A 25,374-nucleotide genomic window follows, 5' to 3' on the forward strand; every position below is an offset into this window, starting at 1 on the left:
TTAGATACAGTAAGCTTGTTTAGAATGGTATACTGTAGTGTTTGATTCTTTGATGAAAGTTACAAAAGTATCCACCCAGTTCACAAAATCTTAAGCACAACTGTCTTTAAAATTTGTAACTCAATAATAAATGTTTCTTGAGCATATTAGATTGATTTCTGAAGGATCATGTGACACTGAAAAATGATGCTGAAAATTCAGCTTTGAATCACAGGAATAAATTGCATTTTAAAATATATAAAAATGGAACAGTTATTTTAAATTGGAAAAATATTTCACAGTATTACTATTAATATTTATTTATATAATAAAATATATACAAACTTTATTGAAAAAACAAATAAAAAAAAAAATATAATGCAGCAATTACTACAATGCTTAGTATTAATACTGTATCCCAAAATTAAACACCCAAAAACTTAACAGACGCAATGTCAATCATTTACCTCCTTTTTTGACATTTTTATAAAAAACTGCATTGAAAATAATTAGATAATTAAGAGAAAAAAACTGAAAAATAAATTTAGCAGATATTAAACATGCAATATAATAAAGCATGTGACAACATCTGCCATTATATTATAATGATCATTTTGTTACTGTCAAAATGCACAAAAACAACAACAAAAAAAAATTAGTTATGCATTTTTGCTTTTTTTTTGTAAACAAACAAAATTGATGTTACATCTGTCAATATTTCAGATTCAATCTTATCAATACTTGTCTATTGTTCAAAACGAAAATATACTACATGAAAACTATAGTTTGCACAGAAATAAAAAGTACAAACTAAAAATATTTATTTAATTTTGCATATCTCCTGAATGTTTAAAAAAAAATATTTATTTAATTTTGTGTAAAAAAAAAAAGTCTCACTGTAAATGGAAGGCCAAGTTGAGCATGTTGGGATACGGCACTCATTTATGTTTTCAGGTCAAAAATAATAATCTAATATAAGATAAAGAAAATAAAAACAAAAAAAACAAAATAATGGACTAAAGAACTATCAAACATCCAACAGAAAAAGGCACTGTGCGAAACACTACCTGTCTAGTTAAAGAGACATTAGTGTCGGCTCACTGAATACAGTCAGACTTGATTACAGTCAATAAAAGCTGGTTTATTCTACAGCCAGATGCACCAGACCGCTTAAAGGAAGAAAACCCTTAGTACTGATACACATACAATTATTAGGGTTTGCTTAACTTAAGGCTGCTCAAACCAGGCACTGACCCTTGGCATCCGTGTCAAGAGGCCAGCAGCAAACACATTACACCAAATCCATCAGTGTGGAAAGTGTGAAAGTGTTTTCTAGAGCCATTCGATCAATATTGTTCAATAAAAGCCGCATTATTTATGGCAGCATAAAGAAAACAAAACAGCTTCCCTTCAAATACAGCAAATACACAAAAAATACAAAAAAAAAAAAAAAAAATACAAAAAAATAAAAAGCCACATAAAAATACCACAATAAACTTTAATACCAAACATCTCAAAAATTTAAAAATATAAAAAAATAGTAAATAAATATTTATAATTTAAGCATGAAATTGTGTTCAGGTGTTTTCTAAAGCAGTAAGTTCAATAATGCATTATTTATGGCATATTTGTGTGTCAATTTTTATTTTGGTATAACTGAGATGCTGTTATTATGAATTAGTTTTTTTTATATTTCATTGTAAGTTTTAGTAATTTAGTTTTTTTTTGCTTTGCTTTTGTTTTTGTTATAAATTTTTATATAATATTATTTATTATAAAGTAATTTTAATACAAAATATTTTATAACAAAATTTATATAACTAAATTAATATATAAAAAAAATAAAAAAAATAAACCAAAAATAATATTCAAAAATAAAAAATTAATAAAAATCTAATACTTATAAATATTACTATTATTCATATTTTGATACTAAATATTTTAAAATAAATTTTAAATATAAAATTAACAAAAATTGCTTTTGTTTTAATTAGTTATTTTTAGTACATCAGTTTAAACTAGAAGAAATGTTGTATTTTTTTTTTCACTTAACATTTACTTTGTAAGTAACAGCATTTATTTTTTCTTTTTTGTTTTGTTTTTGTTTTAATGAATTATAATAACCCTGTCAGTTATTGCCTATGTTTTAGTTCTCTCCCTTAAATAACAAGCTACATCCATCCCATCATCCACTGTGATTCCTTTGGGATTCTGTAATATCCGTCCCGTTGAATGTCTGCCTAATTAAGTGAGTGACCCTGTCTGCACCAAACAGAACTGTGTGTGTCCTGCCATCGATCCAGGACCCTCGCTAGCGTCGACGAACTGACCCGTCTGACCCAAAACATTGACTGACAGAACTGCAGTAAATTAGATTCTCACCTGCTTAAACCAGGCACAGGTGAAGAGATGGAAAGATAGACACACACACACACACACACACACTCACACACACATGAATGGTGTTGAGTTTCTAGACACAAGATTCAATAACCAATTTATTAGTAACACACTAACTTTAGAAGTAAATATCATGTGATACAAAAAGGTATATACATAAATGTAATGATATTAGTGAACTTAAAGTTGAAAACAAAATCCTGAATATTGAAACCAGGAATATTGCAGTTTACTGAAAAAAAATAATAATGCTGCTAAATTACTCATATTATTGGTAATCGTTGGAATTACCTATTTGTAATAGGTGTTTATTTTATTGTTATTATTACTTATTTTTTTTTATATTTATTTTGTTTTCTTAATTATTTGATGCATGGAAAAATGGATGTTATATGTGTGCATTTGAGATCAGCCTTAACATGTCATTCATTTGTTATTTGTATCAAAAATGTAGAAAAAAGATAAAATAAAAATTTTAAAACAAAATGTATGTTCTGTTCATTTAATTAGCTTTAACGTTTCATCTACTTGTTATTTGCAACAGTTTAGCATTTAAAAAAAAATTAATTAAATTTTAAAACAAAAGTTTGAAAACAAAATTTGTTATACAAGTTCTGCTTATTTGATCAGTCTTTGAATTTCAATTATTTCTTATTTGTATCGAAAGTTTAAAATGTAGAACAAAAATAAATAACACAAATACAAAATGTATGTAATGCGACTTCTACTCATTTTTAACATGTAACTTTCTTGTTTTTACTCATTTGATGTATATTGATACCATTTGGAATAAATATAAACAGAAAAAAAAAGAACAGAACAGATTTGAGGTTCCTTTGATAGGTCTTAATATTTCATTGATGTTATTTGTATTGAAGTTTTCAGGGAAGAAAATAAAAGAACAAAACCGACTGACCGTCCATCCATTGATAGTGCAAAAAGGATCCCTTCTCTCTGGAAGGGCATCAGTTTTTCTCGTAGTTTCTGTGGAAGGAGTTGAAGTGCATCCTTGCCATGAAGAGAAACCCCATCCGGACCACATTTGACTTGACCTCTTATAGTTTGCATACTCTGTATATTAGAAACACGTTCAAAAAGATTCATAAGCAAATGAGATACATTCTGATTTGCAGTTTTGCAAAAACTATTCATGCATTGTATTATAATACTGCATTCACACTCACCAACAGACGATTATTGCCGAAGTCCTGCTAGCCTTATGTTATTTGACATTTCGCGGCAATACAGTCAGAGGCGTCACAAAACCCACCGCGCGTCATATCCGAGCGACGAGTGACTATTTGTTAGAAATGAAAATATGTATCTGTAGTCATAAAATAATCTATATTAGTTTTGTTTTATGTTATTGACAATATATTGACGTATAAGACACTTAACTGCATAGTAACGGGGGTTAAAACAGTCGCTTAACAACCTTCAGCGTGTTTGGCGTTTCCAGATGTGTTTATTTTAAAAGTTTACGGTGCCTCAGAATATCTCATATTATAAAAGAGGCAAAAGTGTATTTTTAATCACATATAGTAAGTTGAAAGTGTAAATGCCACTCACTGGGTTCCTTTCACCCTTGTCTGGATCTTAGAAATGTAAACAAAACCTAGAGCGGAAGAGAGTTATCAGAGCTCTACTTCCGGCACATGAGAACTGATCACCGATTGGTCAATAGTGTCACGTGACATGAAAAAAAGTTATCGTTGTCACAAAAATCCAAAATGTTTATACTTTAAATAAATGCAACAAAACAATCATGAAGGTACTATTATTAATATTTTATTTACGAATAAGTTACAAATTTGTTTGTATTCATTTTCTTTAATTATACATATATTATTTGCACATTTTTTATTTAAAATATAGATTTATATAGAGTAAATTAAAAAAAAAAAAAGCCAAAATGCTTTTAAGCTTAATATTTTACTTATTAATGAAATACATTTCATAAGAATGTTATATAGTAATAACAATAATATTTCATTAATTTTATTTATTATTAGAAATTATTTTAAAGGATATTTTTGAATTATTGCTTTTTAATTTACATCATCTCCATTCAAAACGGTTATAAATATATTGTTTTTAATCACTTGTGGGGCAGATTTAGAAGCGTTCAATAGATTATTGAGCCACGCTGCGCCCTCTGCCGGTATAAAGTTGATACTTCACCGCCTGAGTTTTTATTGTCTCTTCCAGGTGTTTGAATATTTTGTCTTCAATGCCGCTGACAGACCGACAGCTTTGACTTCAGCCTTTAGCAGCCATTAGACTCATCATTTCTCCAAATATTTATACGTCTATCAATCCCACAGGTAAGCCTACAGCATATTAACATCCTCAACCCTTAAATATCACGATTTCTGGTGTTATTCTTGTGAATTTGAGTGATCTGGAAAGCTGTATGTGTGTTTAAACTCATTTAGCTTTACCATGTGTGTTAGCACACCACAGTGTTTTAGTCTTTTTTTAATCATTTTAAACCAAACACCAGCCTCAGATGACTGACAATGGCTCTTTTTAGTCTCAAAGAGTGTTTTATAAACACTCCGTGTGTTTTGCTTTTCATATATTTGAAGTAAATGTGATAAATGATCTTGCATACCAGGGCCAAGGAGACATCAGACACATGAAGAGTAAATAAACATGCAGGTGTATAAATCACAGATATGTGCATGCTTTAATGTGTTGTATTTGTTATTGTTTCATCTAGCTGCAGTACTGATGTGTTTTTGTAGCTTTAGGGTTGATCTTCATGGGTTGAGGAGCTCCGGGCTTCTTTCACAAGGGCCTGTGCAGGTGATTAAACCACCAGGAGGAGATGTGTGAAGACAATAAGTGTGTTTCTGTTTTAAAACAAGAATTCTTTTTGGTATTTAAAGTATTGTATTTACATTTTAAACTTAACTTGTTTATTTACACCCTTTTTGAGGATTTGCTTGAGAATGTGCAAAATATCGGTAATCATCGGTTGTTTTTAAAACCCGATATTAGACCTTTTTTCAGCTTTATATGGCAGATTTCAAACTTAGCAATTATTATTTTTCGCTCCATATTATAATGGCTACATACTGCTCAGTATATAGGCTGAAAAATGTTGATTTTGAAACTATTTTAACTTAGAAATTTCTAGTAAATTTCACAAGTAGTTATAAAGAAATGGCAAGTAAAACTTTTTTTTTTTTCAATGGCAGATTCCAAACTTAACAATTATTAATTTATTATTAATTATTTATTTACATAATAATGGTAATTGTTACACAACACAGTAATAAAAAACAAAAAAAATTTTTAACAAAAATAAAAATTAATTTATAAAAAAAACACAAAAAAAAAATCGGTTTTATTTACAACTTACAATTTTTTTTATATATTATATTTATATGTGTTCATTATATATTATATTTGAATATTTTATGCAAACACTGCACTCATTATGTAGCAATAATCATGCTACATTATTTAAACCGATATTTTTTTGTAGTGCGCTCATCATGCTGGCAAAGTCAATCATATTGCATTGTCGGATACAGTATCAATGCAGTGTGTTTTTGCGCAAATTTAATATGATCCAGGTATTCAAATCATATGAAAAATGTGCATTCTATGCACAATATACATACTAGAAAGTGCAGGAATAGTCTGATTCCTAAATGATTCCTAGTTTCAAGATTGACGATTCAATTTTTTAACACTTTGTCAAAAAAGTAAACTAAACAGCATAGATTTAAAATATAAACAAATAAAAAAAATGAAGATATACTTATAAAATGAAATGGAAATTTCTAGATCGTTGCGTGCCAACTTCACGTCTACCATTGAAATGTTTTGCAATTTGTTTTTCTTTATTTCTACATTACTAAATTAATAATTATAAATATTTTATAGTAAAATGTGGCTGATTTTAGGCTGCTTTTAATCATCCACATTTCCTAAATTGCATATTTTGGTGCTGTATTTGGTGAAATGCCTATCTATACCGCATTTCTTTGGTGTCATATGTGGTGAGCATTTTAGGGTGCATTTTTGCACATCAAACCTAGTGAGCTGTTGTTTTTTGTTTTGTTTTTTACTTCAACTCGCTTAGCATTTGCTACAATATTAGTTTAAAATATTTTATAGAAAACTGTGTTTGGTTTTGGGCTGCTTTCTTACGTCCACCTTTGCTCTCTATCTTTTTTTTTTTTTTTTTTTTTACATCTTATATCTTTGGCATGAAATTATTAAGTTTAGTCATCGGATGATTTTTAATCATTCCAGGTTCAGATCAATTACAGTGACATTTGGTTCCCTTTGTGTCCAACTCAAGGTCACGTCAGTGATATCACAGATATTATAATCGGCAACGTTTTGCATATGCAATCCAGATCTTTAATAATTCAGATATATATATATATATATATATATATATATATATATATATATATATATATATATATATATATATATATATATATATATATATATATATTAACCTGTTTCTGAACTTAATTTTTCTTGTAAAGCGCTGACATGATGCATAGTATCATACTGGAGTACTTTTTGACCTTGCGATTGTTCAGCTGTTGTTATTTTATTTATATGTATTTTTAAACACTCATGCGGTGTATTGTTAGGCGTCCTGGTTTCCTGTGCCGCCGGCCTGTTTCTGTCATGCCGAATATTAATGTTCGTGCGCGAGAGGCACTGCGGTAAGGAATGATCCACGAGCTTCTGTTCGTACAAGCTCATCTGCATCACCACAGGAGGATTCTCACCTGCGTGCCCCCATCCCCCTTTCACCTGAGCATCACTTCATTCTGCAGCACCGCATTCGTTATAGACAATGAGATGACTTTTATTTAATGACTTCTCGCCTAGTAGGTGATTGTGCTCTCTGTTCAACAAATATTTGCAATTTTCATTTACAAAATTAAACTAGTGCTATGAAATGTAGTTGAAATGGTGTCCAAAGAAGATCAAAATCAATTTGTTAAATTTTTGCATGTCATTGTGAATGTTACGTTTTCACCATATGTGCCCTTTTCACCCAGTACGCACGGTGAATCTAGAACATGACCTTCTAGGTTAAGAAGTACAACTACTACTGTGATATGCAGCTGAACTGGTGTCCAAACTAGGTCAGATGCATCTGGTTTTGCTTTTGACAAAATATTTGTTATTGTCTTAATTGTTGCCTGTTCACCTTGTGCGCCCTGTTCCCCCAATAGGTGCCATGAATGTAGAGATTTATCATTGTGATTGGTTACATGACCTTATATGTAGAGATCCTTAGCGTTTGGACAGGAAGTGTTTATATGGTGACTTTCTGTTTTGGAGAGGATGAAAGGGCATTTACACTGGACACGTTTTTGCGTTTAAGCTAGTCATTGTGCATGCAAAAGCAACAGAATGCAGGGTATTGAGAGGCTTTTTTTTTTTTTTTTTTTTTTTACTTGACACCCTTTTAAAAACATGACGCCTTTGGTGTGTGTCTCTAAAAAAACATGAAACACAATGTAATGGCCAAAGATGTCCATCTGACACATACGTACACAGACAAGAAATCAAAAATAGCACACCTCGGGTGCTTGAGCACTTTTTTCTGTCTAGTACTTGAGCAGTCAATATGAAAAAAAAGAGAAATGAGGGATAAATCATCTTGCTATGCTTATGGCCAAAAATTGCTTCTAGTATTGAATGTTAACTTTTCACCATGTGTGCCCTGTTCAACCATTAAAATCCTGTAAGTTTAGAAATGGGCATTTGTGTTAAAGAGTGTGCAGTGATATGTAGCTTAATTGGTGTCCAAAAGAGCCCATAAGCACTTTGATAAGTTTTTAGCAACATAAATTATAATCTTGAATATTACCTTTTCACCCTGTGCGCCATGCTCACCCAAAACATAATGTGAATTTAGAGGGACTTTTGTGTTAATGAAAGTATAGTGATATAAAGTTGAAGTGGTATCGAAAAAAGGTCATAGACACTTTGGTAAGTTTTTGGCAAATCATTTTAAATGTTACCTTTTCACCTTAAAGTGAGAATTCACAGCTGGACGTTTGTTTTAGTGAGTGTACAGGGATATACTGTTGAATTAGTTTTCAAATAAGGGGTCAGGATCACCTTGTTATGCTTTTGTCAAAATATATGCTGTCATCTAAAATTGAACCCGTTTGCCCTGTGCACCTCGTTCACCCAAAAAATAGATTGAATCTAAAAGCCAGACATTTGTGTGAAGGAATGAACAACAATATTCAATTGAACTGATGTCCAAAAGAGGTCAACGTCTTGTTATGCTTTTGGATAAAAATCTGTCATCATCTTGAATGTTACCGGTTCACCCTCTGCTCCCTGCTCACCCAATAAATACTGAGAATCTAGAGCAGGACCACTCTGTTTTTACAGCAAGATTTGTTATCGCCTTGAGAGCATCTTGCGTCCAGATTTCCACAAAACCCTCATCGGCTCATTTTTCTTGCATGCGTCCGGGTCTCAGAGCTGCCCGGAGGTGTCACCTGGACCAGAGAAATGACCGTTGTGACCGGTCACCTTTAAATGTCAACACATTTTCTCATTCTGTTCTTACATGGCTGGAAAATCCGGCAGACAGCAGACCTTCTTTCTTCCCTATGTATTAACGAGAATAATGACCGGTGTGGTGAATTATGGCGGCATGGTATTTTGGGGCGCTACAGAGTTATTGACCTGTTCTCTCTTTCGGTAATCAGCGTGGAGCTGGACGTTTCTCCCTAATGAGATAATATCCGATGCAAATTACTACTGTGCTACCTCCTGCTGCCTCCGCTGCTTTAGTAATCCATATCTTTTTCATTTATTCTTGCTGTTTTGCATAGGGAACGTTTCTTGGTCAAGCTAGTCCTGAAGCACAACGTAAACTGCCCCCCGCCCCCCAACATGCTTATTAGAAGGCGTCTGCAAATTTCGCCCCTTCTCCCGAGGCTATTCCCACCGTGCTTGCGGACACCGTCGGGGGAAAGCAGAATAAACGCGGCTGTCACATTTCCTCCGCAGGCGAATGGCATCTTGGGCTACAATTAGCCAGCAGTGCCAGTCCTCCCCCCCTCTGGTCTTTTGTTATGCAAATGAGACTCATGTAATACGCCGTTTAGCTGGATTTTTTGCAGATTTTCTTTTTCACTGAAAGGAGCCGCTCGGTGAATGGGGAGTTTTACTTTAACTTGACTGGCTTTGTGCAACTGTCAGTATCGACATTTTTCCTTTCTCTACAGGAAAACCGGCGGTAGTTGTCGGTGCAGTCAGTCACAATCATGTCAAGATGACGATTGTTTGTTAATTTGTAGTTTTGTCTGGATATATTGTTTAGTCTGGAAGCATGTTGGCTTTGAATTGCCTACATAGACTGCGGTTTTGAGCATCGTGCCTACCTACCATGATGACATTTTGGAAATCGAACATATTGGGCTTCCTACCTACACAGCATTTTTGAGCATCACACGGGAAACCTGACTACCTAGGCACCTGTTTTTGGGAATCAAATCTTGTGAATTGTCTACCTATACTGCATTTTTTTAACGTCATACTTTGTAGGCTGTCTATCTAGACAATTTCTGGGCATCAAACCTAGTGAGCCACCTACATTAATGGTGTTTCTTGGCATTTTACTAACTTGGCTCCCTTTTGTAGACGAAATTTTTGGGGATCAAAATGAGTGAGGTCCCTATCTAGACAACATTTTAGGTGTTATACTCAGTGAGCTGCTTAAGTAGACCGAAAGGTGGGCAATAAACAATAAACCGTGTTTCTTGACACGTGGCTCCCTATCTAGACAGCATTTGTATTTACTTGGCTCCCTATCTAGACAGCATTTTTGACCATCAAACCTAGTGAGCCACCTACATAAATAGTGTTTCTTGTCATTTTACCTACTTAACTCCTTTTTAAGACAGCATTTTAGGGCTTTTTACCTACTTACCGCCCTATCTTGAAGCATTTTTTGAGCATCAAACCCGTTGAGCTGCCTACATAAACAGCATTGCTGGGCATTGTACCTAGTATGGAATCTCTAGCCTATAATCCCTATCTAGGAAGCATTTCGGGTCATCAATCCTAGTGAGCTCCCTAACTAGACTGCATTTTTGGACATACAACCCTAGTGAGCCACCTATCTAGACAGCGATTCTGGCCATTTTACCTAGTTAGCCCACTATCTAGAATGCATTGTTGAGCATCAAAACAAGTGATCTAGATGGCATCAAACCTAGTGAACTGCTTACCTAGACATTGTTTCTGGTCATTTTATCTGGCTAGCTTTCTATCTAAAGACCATGTTTGAGCAAGACAGCATTTTTGAGCATCTAACCTTGTGAGCTATTTAATTCCCTATTTAATGAGTTGCCTTTGTAGACGTAAATTTGGTCATCAGACAGCATTTTGTTAGTTTTGTCTGGAAATTTGTTTAGTCTGAAAGCACGTTTGGTTTGCCATAGTTTTATTCACATTCAAATCCATTTTTCTGTCTGTCATTTGTTTTTTGGCTACATTTCGTCAGTAATGCGCAAACCGTTTTCCGTGACCCACTTTTCCCAATGACCTCACCTGCCTGCGTCAGTCAGCAACGGCATAGGCACTCGCTCGTTAAACCTGGGCGTCTACCTAACCTCCCTCCAATTAACTTAAGGTATTTTTCATTCTCAGAAATCTGGAGATTTTTTTTTTTTTTAAGAGCACGAGGCACAAAGGGACGTCACTTTAAGCGGGGCGTGTATGTGACTGCGGCACTGGGTTCGACGGGTAGCTTCAAGCAACCGAATAAGGTGGATTTGCAGTGTTGGCGTGCTCCTACCCTGACAGACTGTCCCACAGTGGCACTTCGCCACAGTTGGTCGTATGTATGTATGTGTGTGTGTGTGTGTGTCTCTTTGCCGTCTGCCTCTCTCTCCGGTCCACAGGGGCCATCTGATTGGCTCTCAAGGGTGGAGCCCTGCTTAGCGCTGACATACTGCACCCAGCCCTCAGGGCGCTCTGATTGGCCAGGGGAGGGATGACATCACAAAGGCCAGCTGTTGATTTGGCGGAGAGTGTGTGTGCATGAGAGAGAGAGAGGAGAATCAGGAAGGATTGCGGCAGCGATGGCTTTGGGCAGGTACGTGAATGCTCCGCGCTCAGACGGAGGAGAGCAGAGCTGCACTCAGCGCGCTCCGTTTGATGGCACTTGGGCTGCTATGGAAACTAATGATGTGAGCCGAGCAGCGGATCATGAACGCCAGGCAGGTGTGTGTGCGTGAAGTCTTGGACATTTTGATTTGTATGCTGACATTGTTTATTGCTTGTTTTAATTGTGGTCAATGTGTAAAAAAAAAAATGTAAAGTAGTAAAAACTTTAACTGAATAGTTTCACAATGAACAAGGGCACTTAAGATTATTATTTTTTTTTTGCAATGAACAAGGACACTTTAGAATTAAAAAATTTGCAACAATTGAGCTTTGTCTTTAAATAAACATATAGTCACAAATTATATGCAAAAGCGTAAATGATAAAAGAATCAATTCATTTTACTGCTAATTTATTCCATGCTGATGTTAAATTCTTTGTCACTAAATTTGCATGTCAGCATATTACACTCTGTGCCTGTGTGTGTGTGCGCCATTTGTAATGCCATTCTCATAATTGGTCTATTTTATAATTTAAAAAAGCGCCTGAGGCAGCTATCAGCAGAAAGCTGGGTGTTTGTGTCAGTGTAAATTACAGCCGAAGGCAGCCCGGCTAATATCGTTAATGTGGCGAATCATGTAAATGAACTGATGAAGAGAGGAGAGGAGAAGAATAGCTCGACTGTGACAGCGGCCACACACTGAGAACACGGATTGTGGCGGGAGGGGGGAAAAAAGGAGGGAAAACCATTAGCGATGCTTTTATCCAGAAATATGGGCTATTTGCATATTAGTCTAAAACAGGGGTGAAGTAAAATACATGTAGCCTGGAGCCCGGTGCAGTGATGCGCTTCTTTTATCAGGAGGGTAAGTGCTCGTTGCTTCCTGAAATATGGTGATTAATAATTGATAATGGGAAATTATGGATGGGCTTTATTGTCTTGGACAACACGCTTAGAGCAGGATAATGAATGTTGCATACATTTTTGTGAAAAGGTCAAAAAGTTGTACCGCTTGTTTGTCTTTTTTCGTTTACTTTGCATGTATTGTCTGTTTTTTGTCTTTTGTTTGTTTTAGTGGTTTGATTGAGATATAATAAAACGAAAGATAGTAAAACAATAAAACTAAAACAGTATTTGTTTGTGGGCTGGTGTTTCCATTTTTTCTGCTCAAAGTCTGTGTGTCCTTTCCAGAATTGTATCTCAAAACCCAGTAAACTACCTTGACTGCATTTCTGGGCATTGCACCTAGTGAGCTGTCTACATAGACTGCATTTATGGGCATCAAAAGCATGTTAAATTTTTGCCAAGACAGCATTTGTGTACATCATAATTAGTGTGCTACCTTCCTAGACAGCCTTTTTGGGCATTATACTGTTTGAGCTGCCTAAGTAGCATTTTTGAGCATCATTTTCGTCTGCTTAATGCATAAATGTAAATGTAAAAGCTTGTTATACGCCCACCGAGACAGCATTCATGGCCATCAAATCTAGTGAGCTGGTTTCTTAGATGCGTTATACATATTGAGCCGCCTACCTAGACTGCATTTCAGAGATCAAAAGCTTATTAACTGATTGCCCAGACAGCACTCATCCATTATACTTAGTGTGTTACTTTCCTAGACAGCATTTTTGGGCATTATACCTTGTGAACTGACTTTTGTAGATGCATTTAGGACATTGTACAATTTGAGCTGCCTAATTAGAAGTTTTGGGCTACATTTTCGTCTGCTTAATGCATAAATGTAAAAACTTGTTATACGCCTACCCAGACAGCGTTTTTGGCCATCATATGTAGCGAACTGATTTCCTAGATGCATTTTAGGGCATTATACCTATTGAGCCGCCTACCTAGACTGCATTTTCATGCATCAAAATCATATTAAGTGTTTGCCTAGACAACAGTTGTGTGCATCGTACTTAGTGTGCTACCTTCCTAGACAGCATTTTTGGGCATTGTTCCAAATGAGCTTCCTACTTACGCCACATGTTTTTCCATCAAACCTAGTGAGAGTTATACATAATCTAGTGAACTGCCTAACTAGAAGGCTTTGATGGGCATCGCACTTTGTGTGCTATCTTTCTAGACAGCAATTTTGGGCATCGTACCCATACTAAATAGCATTTCGAGATGTGAGACCCCGAAATCTAGTCAGCTGTCTTTATAGATAGCGTTGTCAACACCTCAACCTAGTGAGCAGCCTGAGATTTTTGGGCGTTATACCTTGGAAATGATGTAAGGTTCCTATCTAGACAGCAGTACTGAGTATTTTACCTTGTTAGAAGAATATCTTGATTGTTTTTTGGGCTTTGTACCTACTGAGCTGCCTATCTAGAGAGTATTTATGAGCAATTTTGGACTAAACATCACCTTTTGTCACCATACTTAGTCTCGATATCATACTACCAAGACATCATTTTTGGGCGTTACACGTTATTTGGGTGCTCATTTGAATAGAAATACTCGGAAATGCAGTAGTTTTTGAGATGCAGCCAGAGTATTTGTGTGTTTCTGCAGTGGTTTATTTTTCCGTTTTTTTTTGTTTTTTTTATCCTCCAGCGTCAAACTCGGACATCTGTACTGTCAAGTTTGTGAAAATATACAGCCGTCGAGGTCTGCGGGGAGTCTTATCTCTCGAGTGATGCTTGGAGGAACTTATTGAATATGGAGTGAAAACTGTTGTGCGAGCAGGAGGGGAGGGTAGTTGCAGTGGAGGGCGTATTTTGAAATGCAGATTCGGATTTTCACTTCACCTCGACATAAACGGAGAAAAAGATATGGCAGCATCGAGATTAGCCCTCAGCAAGAGCGATGCTCGAATATTTATGAATAGCGCTCGTGTAATTCCTGCCAACTGTTGGTGTTTCGATCCGTGTGTGGGTGGAAAAGCGCTCTCATAAGTCATAATTGTCTTTGAGAGCGTCACTTGATGCGCAATTGTGCCGCCCATTGTCCAAAGTAGATGAACAGACACATATTTCCTGCGGTGATGTGGGATAAAGCCAGTGACCTGTGCGCAAATACTCATGGAAAAGTCATGGCACGGGCTTGGATCATTCTGATGCACCGTCTGGCTGTTTGGATGACAGCTTGTGTGTATGTTTGCGCGCGTGTGGTCGTACCCACCTGTTCTTGTCATTGCCACCACCTGTGTTACTGTCACATCGCGCGTGATGCTAATCCCTTGAATTTTGATCAGTGTGTGTGTCACTATGCATGTCCTTTGGTGGTTTTAGTAACATGAATCTCTAGCTGGACTCAGATCGGTGTATTCAGCCCCAGTTGACGTACTTTGCAGGATTATTGAGTCAGGTTAGGCCCGTTTGACCTCGAGATACAGAGTGGGTCTTGACTTGGCAGGGGTTAACTTTCTAGATTGGCGGTGGCAGGATGGGTGGGGTTGCTTTAGGGAGGGTGGGGGGGTTGTTGGGTCATTGATACCCAGGCGAACACTGGCCCATATGTTCAGTTCATTCGGACACAAGCTTGAATGATAGGAAGGTTATGAAACAACTTATGAATATTCATTATATTCAAGTAATTTTAATGAATTAAATCAGGAGGACTGGTAATTTGGTATTCTGTATTGATTTGTTATCGTCACCTCAAACCATTGAAGACATTAAAATAAAGCTAAAATAAAAGTAAAAAATTTATTAAAGCACTAAAATTGCTAACTGTAAATTAAAATAAAATTACGTTTAATTTAATTAAACCAAAATACAAATATTAACACAATACAAATAGTAAAAGCACATAATACAATTACAAAAAAAATAACTAAAATGAAAATTTAAAGTATTCATTATTTTTAATACATTTTGCAGAACTAAATCAGTAGCATTAGTAATTTGGTCATCTGTATTGAGTCGACACCAGGGTTGTTGTCGTTATCTAAAATTCTTAAAAACTTTTTTTTATTTTTATTTTTTTATTTTTTGTTAATTGAAATGAAACTAAAATTGAAACTGAAATTAAATAAAATATAAATGTTAGATTAAAAGCTTAAATGAAACTAGAAAAGTTGGCAGCAAACGGAAATTAATTTATGCACTAAAAATGCTAAAAAAAAAAATAATAATAAAAATTTAATTAAACCTTTAATTTAAATAAATAAATTAAAAAAACAGTCTGATTAAAGCCTCTTTCATTTTTTTTTTTTTTTTTTGGTTTGGGGGGGGGGTGGGGGGTACATTAGCAATACCAATTTCAAGCAGACAGCAGATACAAATTTCTGAAGATGGAGAGTTCTTGCTAATTAATGTTATTGTACTCAGAAGGAAAGCTAAAGATGCGACATCAGCAAGACCCAATTAATATGCGTGAGCTAAACCTAGTCATTCTGAATTGAGTCGGTTCTGTCAAAAAAAAAACAGCTATTATTGTATTTCAGTCAACAAAAAATATTTATAAATTAAGGGTGTAGTCATATTATCGGCTTCTTATTCATAATAGCTCATTGAAATGCTTGTAATGCGTCGTAGGTTCAGCGTTAAACATGACTTCCTCTCTGTGTATTTTAATGTTCCTGTCTCTCTGCGGCACTGTCTGTTCTCCATATTCATGTCACCACCCTGACACTTTTTCAGAAGTGCTGCAGTGCTTCTGCTCCCGAAAGACCTTCCAGACTTTCCATCAAACTAGTTCAGTTCTCCCTTACGGACGCTGCTGTATCCATGCGTCCCTGACCTCTTGACCTCGCCGTATTTGACCCCTGACCTCTGTCCTTGTGTGTGTGTGTGACAGGTGTCCGAGGGTGATGCGGAGCGTGTGTGTGAGCCGTGGTTTGGCGACCCGACCCGAGCGCTTGTGACGGGGGTCATGGGACTGCTGCTGCCCCCTGTCCGTCTCTCAGTCCGCCCCGCTGCCTCCAGAGGCCCCAGGGTCCTACGCTCCCTAAGGTTCCAGCCCAGTCCTGAAAACAGCACAGCCGGTAAACACAGTTTTTTTGGTACTGATTTCATTTTATGAATACGAATACATTTTGGTTTCATCGTGAAATAAGGAGGAATAGAAAGATAGAAGTTCTCTTTTGCAAATCTAGATTTCAGTAGTTACGTAACTTGCATAACTCATCATTACAGACTACGTAAATGCATATTTAAAAAACTGAAAATAATGCATAAAATATTTCTAGATTTCAGTAGACATGTAACTTATAGTTACAGACTGCATAAATCTTTTACTTTTGTGTATCTAGATTTGAATAGTTAGGTAAGTTGCGTGTCTTATTGTTATAGACAAAGTAAATGCGTTCTCTTTTGTAAATATATATTTCAGTAGTTACATAACTTGCAAAACTTACAGTTATGGACTATGCAAATGCAGTCTCTTTTGTGTATCTACATTTCAATAGTTACGTAACTTGCAAAATTTACAGTTACAGACTACACAAATGCATTCTCTTTTGCTTATCTCCCTTTCAATAGTTACATAACTCACATTACTTATAGTTACAGACTACGTAAATTCATTCTCTTTTGCGTTTCTACCTTTAAACAGTTATGTAACGTGTAACTTATAGTTATGGACTACTAAATTCTTTATTTTTTGTGTTTCTACTTTTAATTATGTGACGCGTCACTTATAGTTATGGACTACATAAATTCTTTCTTTTTTACGTGTCTACCTTTAAATAGTTACATAATTAGTATTTACAGACTATGTAAATTCATTCTCTCTTGTATATCTACCTAGTTACGTAACACATGTAACTTATAGTTACGGACTATGTAAATGCATATTTTTTTCAATCAAAACTTCTGAAAATATGGCTTAAAAACATAAATATATCTTTTGCATATCTAGATTTCAGTAGTTACGTAACTTGCGTAACTTTCTCTTACAGGTTTCTGAAATGCATTCTATTTTGCTTATCTAGATTTCAGTAGTTATGCAACTTACTTAACTCGCACAGTAGTTGAGTATGTAAATGCATTTTTTTTTTCAACCAAAACATCTGAAAATGTTTCAGTAGTTATGTAACTAACCGTGATTTCTAGATGTCAACCTCCAGTACTTTGTTTCCTTTCTTTTTTTTTTTTTCTTTTTTTTTTTATCTTTTCCAGTTAATCTCAAAATGAATGTACAAAGACGGTTTGGCATGTGTATGTTAGTAATCAGTGACTAATCAATATCTATGAGCTGATATTTTGCCATATATTGCAAAATTATGAATTCTGTGGTGAAGCCTTCATAAATGCATCATGAATATTAATGAGTTTGTGACTGCGCATTCGAGAAATGGTTATGACTCAATGTCAGCATGACATTATTGATACTCATGATTAATAATTCCTTTTTGATCTTCAAAGATATAGTCTTCGTTTAGTCACCAAATTAAGTCCTACCAAAACTATCCAGAAAAAAATTGGTATGACATATTGAGCAAACTAAGTTTGCAACCTCATTTTAACTCAAATCAAATTAAATATACTGTAGGTGGAAATTTGAATTTGAATGAAAAAAAAATCTCTTTACCTATGGAAAAAAAAAAAAATCACATTAGCCTGTAGGCTTAACTGATTGGCCGAGACTAAAAAAAAAAAAAAAAATTGATTAGGCACTTAGTCAGGTGGCTAATTAATGAATATTACTTTGGGAAATGGATATTAATTAGGTTACATGACTGCACACTCCATGAAGGTTACAAAGCTGCTTCAGAAGTCATTAATAATCATTAGTTAAACTTTGTAGAATTCGTAATTTCAACCAACCTGTTACATTTTTTAAATTTTGCACCAATTCATAAGTGCAGAACCAGTAATTTTGACATCACAAGTTGAAATCAACATCATTAAGATGTCAACTAAATCAGCAGTGTTTTTATCTCATAGGTGGTGATTTTCGGTCTTGCTTCTGAGGATAATGTCTGAATCTTCTCTGGACACCAGAAGTTGTGACGTTATGAAGGTTCTGGAGAGTGACGGGCCACACGTGGCCGGACCGCCCCCGACCCTCAATGACCCCCAACACGCGCCCCAGAACAACGGCACACACGCCCAGGAGTGTGTGACAGACCAAAGTTCCCCCCATCAAACTCAGGTAAACCTGGGGACAGCACCTCAAGTGGTGCATTATGGGTAATGTAGTCTCGCTTATGACTTATTATGGGATGGTTGTATGCTGTTGCCAAAGTTTCCATTATCCTAATGTCTCTGCTTAAAGATAGAGATAAGACAGCGAGATGAGTAGAATCAGCCAATCGGATCCAAGCTGGCGTGTGAATCTACACCTGAAATCCTGCTGGTTTATCTGCAAACCCTCAGGGTGCATGAGTGTGTGTGTGTGTGTGTGTGTGCGCGTGTGTGTGTGACTTTGCCACCATCTGCTCTTGGTGCATTGAGAAAGGGCAGTGGCCAGGTGCATTGAAACACATGCTGATCTCAGCTCTATTCCTCACTCATTGTTCATTTCTCTCTCCTCTCCTGCACAATTAACTGCTTCACTGGTGCACATACTCCTTTAACGATATGTTACCTGCAATAACATACAAACTTGACCTGACCTTATATATATATAATATAATTATTATATATATATATATATATATATATATATATATATATATATATCTATATATATATATATATATATTTATATTATATTATATATATATATATTCTATATATATATGTCTTTTTAATTACATTTTTTTTTAACTATATTTCATCCTTTATGACAAACAATGTGCATTTTCCTCCCTTTTTTCTGATTACCAACAGCTCGTCCAATCAGCACAGACTATTAAACGGTCCAAGGTATGGTATGATCACAGCATGAGTTGGTTTGCTTATTTTTGTATTTTTTGGATCAGTTGGTTGTGTTTTGTTTGCCTGCACTCTGTGTGCCTTGCGAGAAAAAGAGAGAGTTCGGCAGTGCATTGTGGGAATAAAAGCCCCTGCTCGAGTCAGTAAAGAATAATAAATGTGCTTTGGGGGGATGCTGCGTTTAGCACTTTTGCAGCATGTACCGAGATGCCGGAGGTTTGTAAGACCCGAGCGCCTCCTCCGGAGATTTTCCCACCTACAGTGGCGAATTCTGCTCTGTGCTTGATGCCGTTTCATCACCGCATTTTAAACAGCCGAACTGTTTTTGTGATTATGTTGAGTGCTTGTGTTGATACAACGTTGTTTTTTATTTTTATAAAACACTTCCAAAAAAAAATCCATCTCTTTTTATTATCATCACTAAAAAAAAATAATTAATAAAATAAAAACTGTAAAATGTCAAAGTGCTGGTTTTTGGTTTGTTTTGTGTGTTCGTACTTTGAGATTTTCAGACTTTCAGGGCTGTCAGACCTTTATGTAAGCGTCCGTTTTAATAAACACGCTTCTAATTAACGATCTAATCACAAACCCCTCCCTGAGCTCTGAAAAGTCTCCTGAGACGTTGCAAAATGGTGCTTGTGTATTTTTAGTTGCGTTGTTGGACGTTCTTTTGCGAATGAGTGCCAGACATTTTGGTAACCATGGTTACTCTCCTCCAGTCCAACGGCAAGTTAAAGTTAGTCCGCAGCTTGGCGGTGTGTGAGGAGCCGTCTCCGCCTCCGCTCCGAGAACTGACGCACGAACAGGTAAACGTGTGTGTGTGGGTGTGTGTACAGACTAGCATACTATTTACTTTTTAGCTTATGTGACTTAGTTAACTTGCTAATTCACCAACATTTGTGTACATAGTACATTTGTGGGGTTTTTAATGTTTTTGAAAGAAATCTCTCCAAGGCTGAATTTATTTGATTAAAAATACAGTAATATTGTGAGAAATTATTACAAATCTAAATAATTTTTTTCTATTTGATTATATTTTAAAATATAGTTTATTCCTATGATGCAAAGCTGAATTTTCAGCATCATTACTCCAGTCTTCAGTGTCACATGATCCTTCAGAAATCATTCTGATATGCTGATCTATTATAATGAAAAAAATTAAGCTTTTTTTTAACAATTTTTTAAATATAATATTACATTTCTATTTTCTAAATTTCTTTTTTCTGTTACACAAATTATTTTATATTTAATTTAGCATTTATTAATTTATTATAGTTAATATATAATACTATCTGTTTATAGTTACAATTATAATATATTTAATTTACTGCATTTATACATAACATTATTATTATTCATATATAATACTATTTAGATTTAATAATTTTTATATAACATTTAATCGTTTATTCATTTTAAACCAATTTAGCAAAATTAATAGTTTTTAATTAAATTATAAAAGTTTTAATGATTTTTTTTATAAACAAAAAAAAACATTATACAAATTTCCAACCATATAAAAAATAAAATTTTTATATATGAAATTAATTCTTTTATTTTTTTTTAACCATATCATACATAAAAGCATTTAATAACATGATCCAAATTTCCTCCTTTTTACAGATTTACAACAGCTCACTTAGTGATACAAAATATTTATTTTACAAATAAATGCTGTACTTTTGAACTTTCTGTTCAAGGAAAAATTTATGATTTCCATAAAAAAAGTACCAATAATAACTGAACAGCAAATCATATTCAAATGATTCCTGAAGGATCATGTGACACTGAAGACTGGAGTAATGATGCTGAAAATTCAGCTTTGCATCAAAGGAATAAATTACATTTTAAAAGGTATTAAAATTTAAAACATACTTTAAATTGTAAAAAATATTTCACAATATTACTGTATTTTTAATCAAATAAATGCAGTCTTGGTGAACATAAGCCTTCTTTTAAAAGCATTAAAAACACACAGTGTCTGATCAAACTGATTAACCTTTGTCCTTGCAGTCCTCAGTAATAACGCTGTCAAAACATCAGCGCTGCTCTTAGTTATAAAGAGGCTTGCGTGTGTGTTTGAAGTCGATTGTGTGTGCATGTGTGTTTAATAGAGCTGTGCGTTTATTGAAGGTGCTCGAGTGCGCGTCCCCAGCACAGGATTGCAATCATCCATCATCTACACCAAATACAATTTTCCTGTCTCAGCTGCCGAGCGCAGTGGATTGCTATAATTGCCTGTTCTTATCCAAACCCCATTTTTGTTCTATTTATTAGGTTAGTCTGCAGCTCAGAGCCGCTATTAGGAAGCCCATCAGCTGCAACTTTATTTGCGTGTTTGGTTATTTTGTAGGGAGGTTATTGATGGTGATTTGCGAAAATAGGTGTTTTGTAAAAAGGGTTGTGCAATACAATCGCGTATTGATATGTCACAATTATTTTGTTCCACAATGTTACATCAGTACTTATGGTTTCAACATGGAATTTTAAAATATTTTTTATATATTTAAAATATTTATGCACATTTTGGAAATTCTGATTTTCTAGTACTAGTACTACTTTTTGTCGTTCTTTCTTATAACTGTTTATTTTGTAAGTCTCTATATATATATATATATATATATATATATATATATATATATATATATATATATATATATATCACACACACACACATATATTTTATATATTTATCATTATATATATTAATATTATATATCCAACTTATTCATTTATATTTTCATCATTTTTATATATCTATATCAATTTATAAATAACACTAAATTAATCTATAAAATTCTATAATATTCATATTCATCTATACATTTTATGGTTTTATATTATATTTATTTTAATTACGTATTTATATTTGTTTATGAAGACACAATACATTTTGTGTAATATATATAATAATAATTAATATAGTAATAACTTGTATATCTTTTAGCTATATCTGTATAATTGATTTATTACACTTAATAAATCTATAAAGAAATGATAACTATGTATTATATATTTTCATCATTTTTTTTAGATAACATGCATTTATTTATCTATATTTATTTATATATTTATTTATCTTTTATAACACTTAAACAAAAAAAAGTAGATTTTGTATATTCATCATTTATGAATTTTTCATAATTATTTATGAATTTTTTTTTGTTTTTCAAAAGCAAAGGTTTTATTTTTTAAAATCATAATTAATGATGTAGCATTTGTGAAAAAAAAACTAAATACATTTCATGTGCGGGTCGTGCTGGTTATTGTTGACTTTTTTTTTTTTTAAGTCAAATTTATTTATTTTTTAAATATGTCCGTACTTGACTATGTAATATTTGAGAGTCAGACAACAGACAGCATTGATTTTCTTTGAACAACCTTGCTTTTTAAAGACGTTTTGTTATAGAAAATGAAACGATCGGCGGCTTTTCTTAATCGGAAGTCATGCAGTGCAAGAGCAGGTGAGGAAGAAAAGGATTCAAGGTCTTTGTGGACGAACCGTCTGAAAGACGAATAAACGTCCTTAATCAAGTGTACGTCCTTGAACTACTTCCTTGAACAACTAAACGAGACTTCCTCCCCGAGGATAGAGGGTCTCTATTCATAGACCTTTCTCATCTCTCTGTACCTTTCCCTCCCTTCGCTCTTTCACAACCTTCTCATTCACGATCTGTCCATTCGTCTTCCCTCTCGCCGTCCCTCGTGTAGCATGACATTCAGGAGCCCGACAGTTAATTCAGGCCAGTCTTTCTTCTTTAGAGGAGTGAAGAGAAAGCCAGAGAATGAAAAACAGCGGCTAATGAATTATAACAAGCATAAAAGCTTCCAGAAATAAAACCAGTCATCGTTTACTATGTGCAAAACTAATCAGATCTCAAACTTGAATAATTTGCCTCTGTTTTCCCGTACATTCAACATTAAAAATGAGCTTTGAAATAGCCATAAACATAGTAAATATAATTTATATAATAATTTTTACTGTGTTTTATGATGCTTTAGGTCATTTTAGGAGCTTAACAGCCCTGGTTTCCATTCACATTCATTGTATGGAAAAGAGCAGCGTGAACATTCGGCTAAACGTCTCCTTTTCAGCTTTACAGACGTCAGTCAGTCAGAAGGTTCGGGATCAAAAAGGGGTCAATAAATGATGACAGAATTATAATTTTTGGGTGAACTATCCCTTTAAAGCCGCTGCTGTTCACTTGGCTGGATCTTCTCGCTCTCTGTTTGAAATAAAGCCGGGTTTTAGCATCAGAGTGAAGGATCACGGCGGGATCGAGTCCAAAGCTCACAGAAGGGCAGAATGATCTCATAACCTCAAGGGAGTTTGTAAATCCCATTCATGAAATATAAATTCATGTGCAGTCGAAACGGCCAAATACCCTCAAAACCCCAAAGCCTCGCACCTGAATGGAATATATTTACTATAATAAACTGATTTTGACTGTTAGGGGGTCAATTTAAAACACTTTACACTAGGATTACAATGAGCATCATTTATGAAATTTGAACAAAGGATTGATTGATATTGGTTTAGTTAGTTTGGCCTGTCACTAATCTAAAGCTAAATTATTCATTTAATTATTAATTTGGTTTATTAAGGGTTTTGTTTTTATTACCAATAGTATTGTCTAATATATTGGTCTATTACTAATGTCTAAAAAAAAAAAAAAAAAGTTTGTGAATTTTTATTTAAATTTTTTTTATGTCCAGTACTTTGATCAATCACAAATCTAAAATTCAAACTATGATTGTTTTTTTTGTTTTTTTCCTTCTTGATGCTTTTGCAGATCATTATGGAACATTTTGTAATTTAGCTTTAATAGTTTTTAGTTGTTGATAGTTTAACTTCTTTTCTTTGTTGGTGATTTTTATGTGAGAAAAGGCAAGTCTTTATTACTTGAGATGATTACAAAGTCTTCTGCTAATTCACTTCACAAAGTATTTTAATCAAATGCTGATTAGCTGCAGCTAAGGGAAAGAGATCATAATTAGCTTTAAATTACCTTTCTCACTTCATAATGACAAAAAAGAGCTATTGTTTGTCTTCTAATCATAAAAAAAGTGTTGTTGTTGTTGTTTTTTTGAGACTGGGGAAATGTATAAATGTTCTTAATTCTTCCTGAATGTGTTTGTCAAATGTATCCTTGTTTTAATGGAAAACCTCTTTGCACTTTTATATTTGATTTATTTCTAAGTGTGTGTTCTATTATTTGTTTGTTCGTTTTTAACAGGAAGAGATTCATATCGAGCTCAGTCAGTCTTTCGAAAAAGACGAAACGTCCATCAGATATGAGGACAGTGAGAAAATCTCAGAAAAGCCAGAGAAAACAGACCCGCTGTCCAAGAAGACGCTCTCAAGAGGTGTGTGTGTGTGTGTGTGTTTGTGTTTGTGTTTGTCTTTGTTTTTTTGGCAGAGGAGGTGTTTTCTCACAGTCCAGATGGATGCAACAGAATGTGTGTGATGAATCTCTCTCCATCTCTCTCTCGCTCAGATCCCAGTCAGGACTACACCGACTCCACAGGAGTGAACCTCCACGAGTTTCTGGTCAACACGCTGAAGAACAACCCCCGGTGTGTGAAAATCCCCCCCGCCGTCTCATTAACACACCCTCACACGAGCGCCACTGCTACTTCCTGTCGCTTCATTGAGCTCCTTCCCAAAATCCCATTTAAAACGTATACTTGGGTTACTTAAAATAGGGACATATACATTTAATTTTTTTCCCTAAAGGTTTTTCTGACCATTCTTTTTTTATTTTTAATATATAATGTTTCTTAATATAAGAGTATAAGAGAGTATAAGAGAAATCCTGTTTCCACATGTCTTGCAGCTCTTCTGGGTTGGTAATGTGGATGGATGCGGGGCTTGTAGGCGCACATTTGAATATTTTGGCACTTGTGCGCTGGATTCTCATCAGGTTGATGAGCTGTGAGAAATGCTAATGAACGCTGTTCTTACAGGGACAGAATGATGCTGCTGAAACTCGAGCAAGATATTCTGGACTTCATTAGTAACATCGAGTAAGTTGAGCCAAAAAACAGTTTAAATTTACATCATTCCTCTTCATATATATATATATATATATATATATATATAT

At 34.5% G+C, this 25,374-nt stretch overlaps 2 protein-coding genes across 2 annotated transcripts in view; one reads left to right on the forward strand and one right to left on the reverse strand.

The window, feature by feature from the left end:
- The window catches only part of LOC109079623 (DNA annealing helicase and endonuclease ZRANB3-like), a 55,331-nt gene extending 51,442 nt beyond the window's left edge, over positions 1 to 3,889 (reverse strand). The window contains 2 exon segments of the mRNA XM_042711733.1: positions 3,296 to 3,450; positions 3,564 to 3,889. Of these exon segments, the coding sequence (XP_042567667.1) occupies positions 3,296 to 3,447 (152 nt within the window). The 5' untranslated portion in view covers positions 3,448 to 3,450; positions 3,564 to 3,889.
- A 7,548-nt stretch (positions 3,890 to 11,437) lies between these two features.
- The window catches only part of LOC109047545 (R3H domain-containing protein 1-like), a 31,525-nt gene continuing 17,588 nt past the window's right edge, over positions 11,438 to 25,374 (forward strand). The window contains 8 exon segments of the mRNA XM_042711734.1: positions 11,438 to 11,622; positions 16,248 to 16,434; positions 18,338 to 18,545; positions 19,226 to 19,261; positions 19,990 to 20,076; positions 24,508 to 24,637; positions 24,769 to 24,847; positions 25,238 to 25,297. Coding sequence (XP_042567668.1) covers positions 18,369 to 18,545; positions 19,226 to 19,261; positions 19,990 to 20,076; positions 24,508 to 24,637; positions 24,769 to 24,847; positions 25,238 to 25,297 — 569 coding nt within the window. The 5' untranslated portion in view covers positions 11,438 to 11,622; positions 16,248 to 16,434; positions 18,338 to 18,368.

Source organism: Cyprinus carpio, chromosome A22 (genome assembly GCF_018340385.1).
Source record: "Cyprinus carpio isolate SPL01 chromosome A22, ASM1834038v1, whole genome shotgun sequence".
Taxonomy (NCBI): domain Eukaryota; kingdom Metazoa; phylum Chordata; class Actinopteri; order Cypriniformes; family Cyprinidae; genus Cyprinus; species Cyprinus carpio.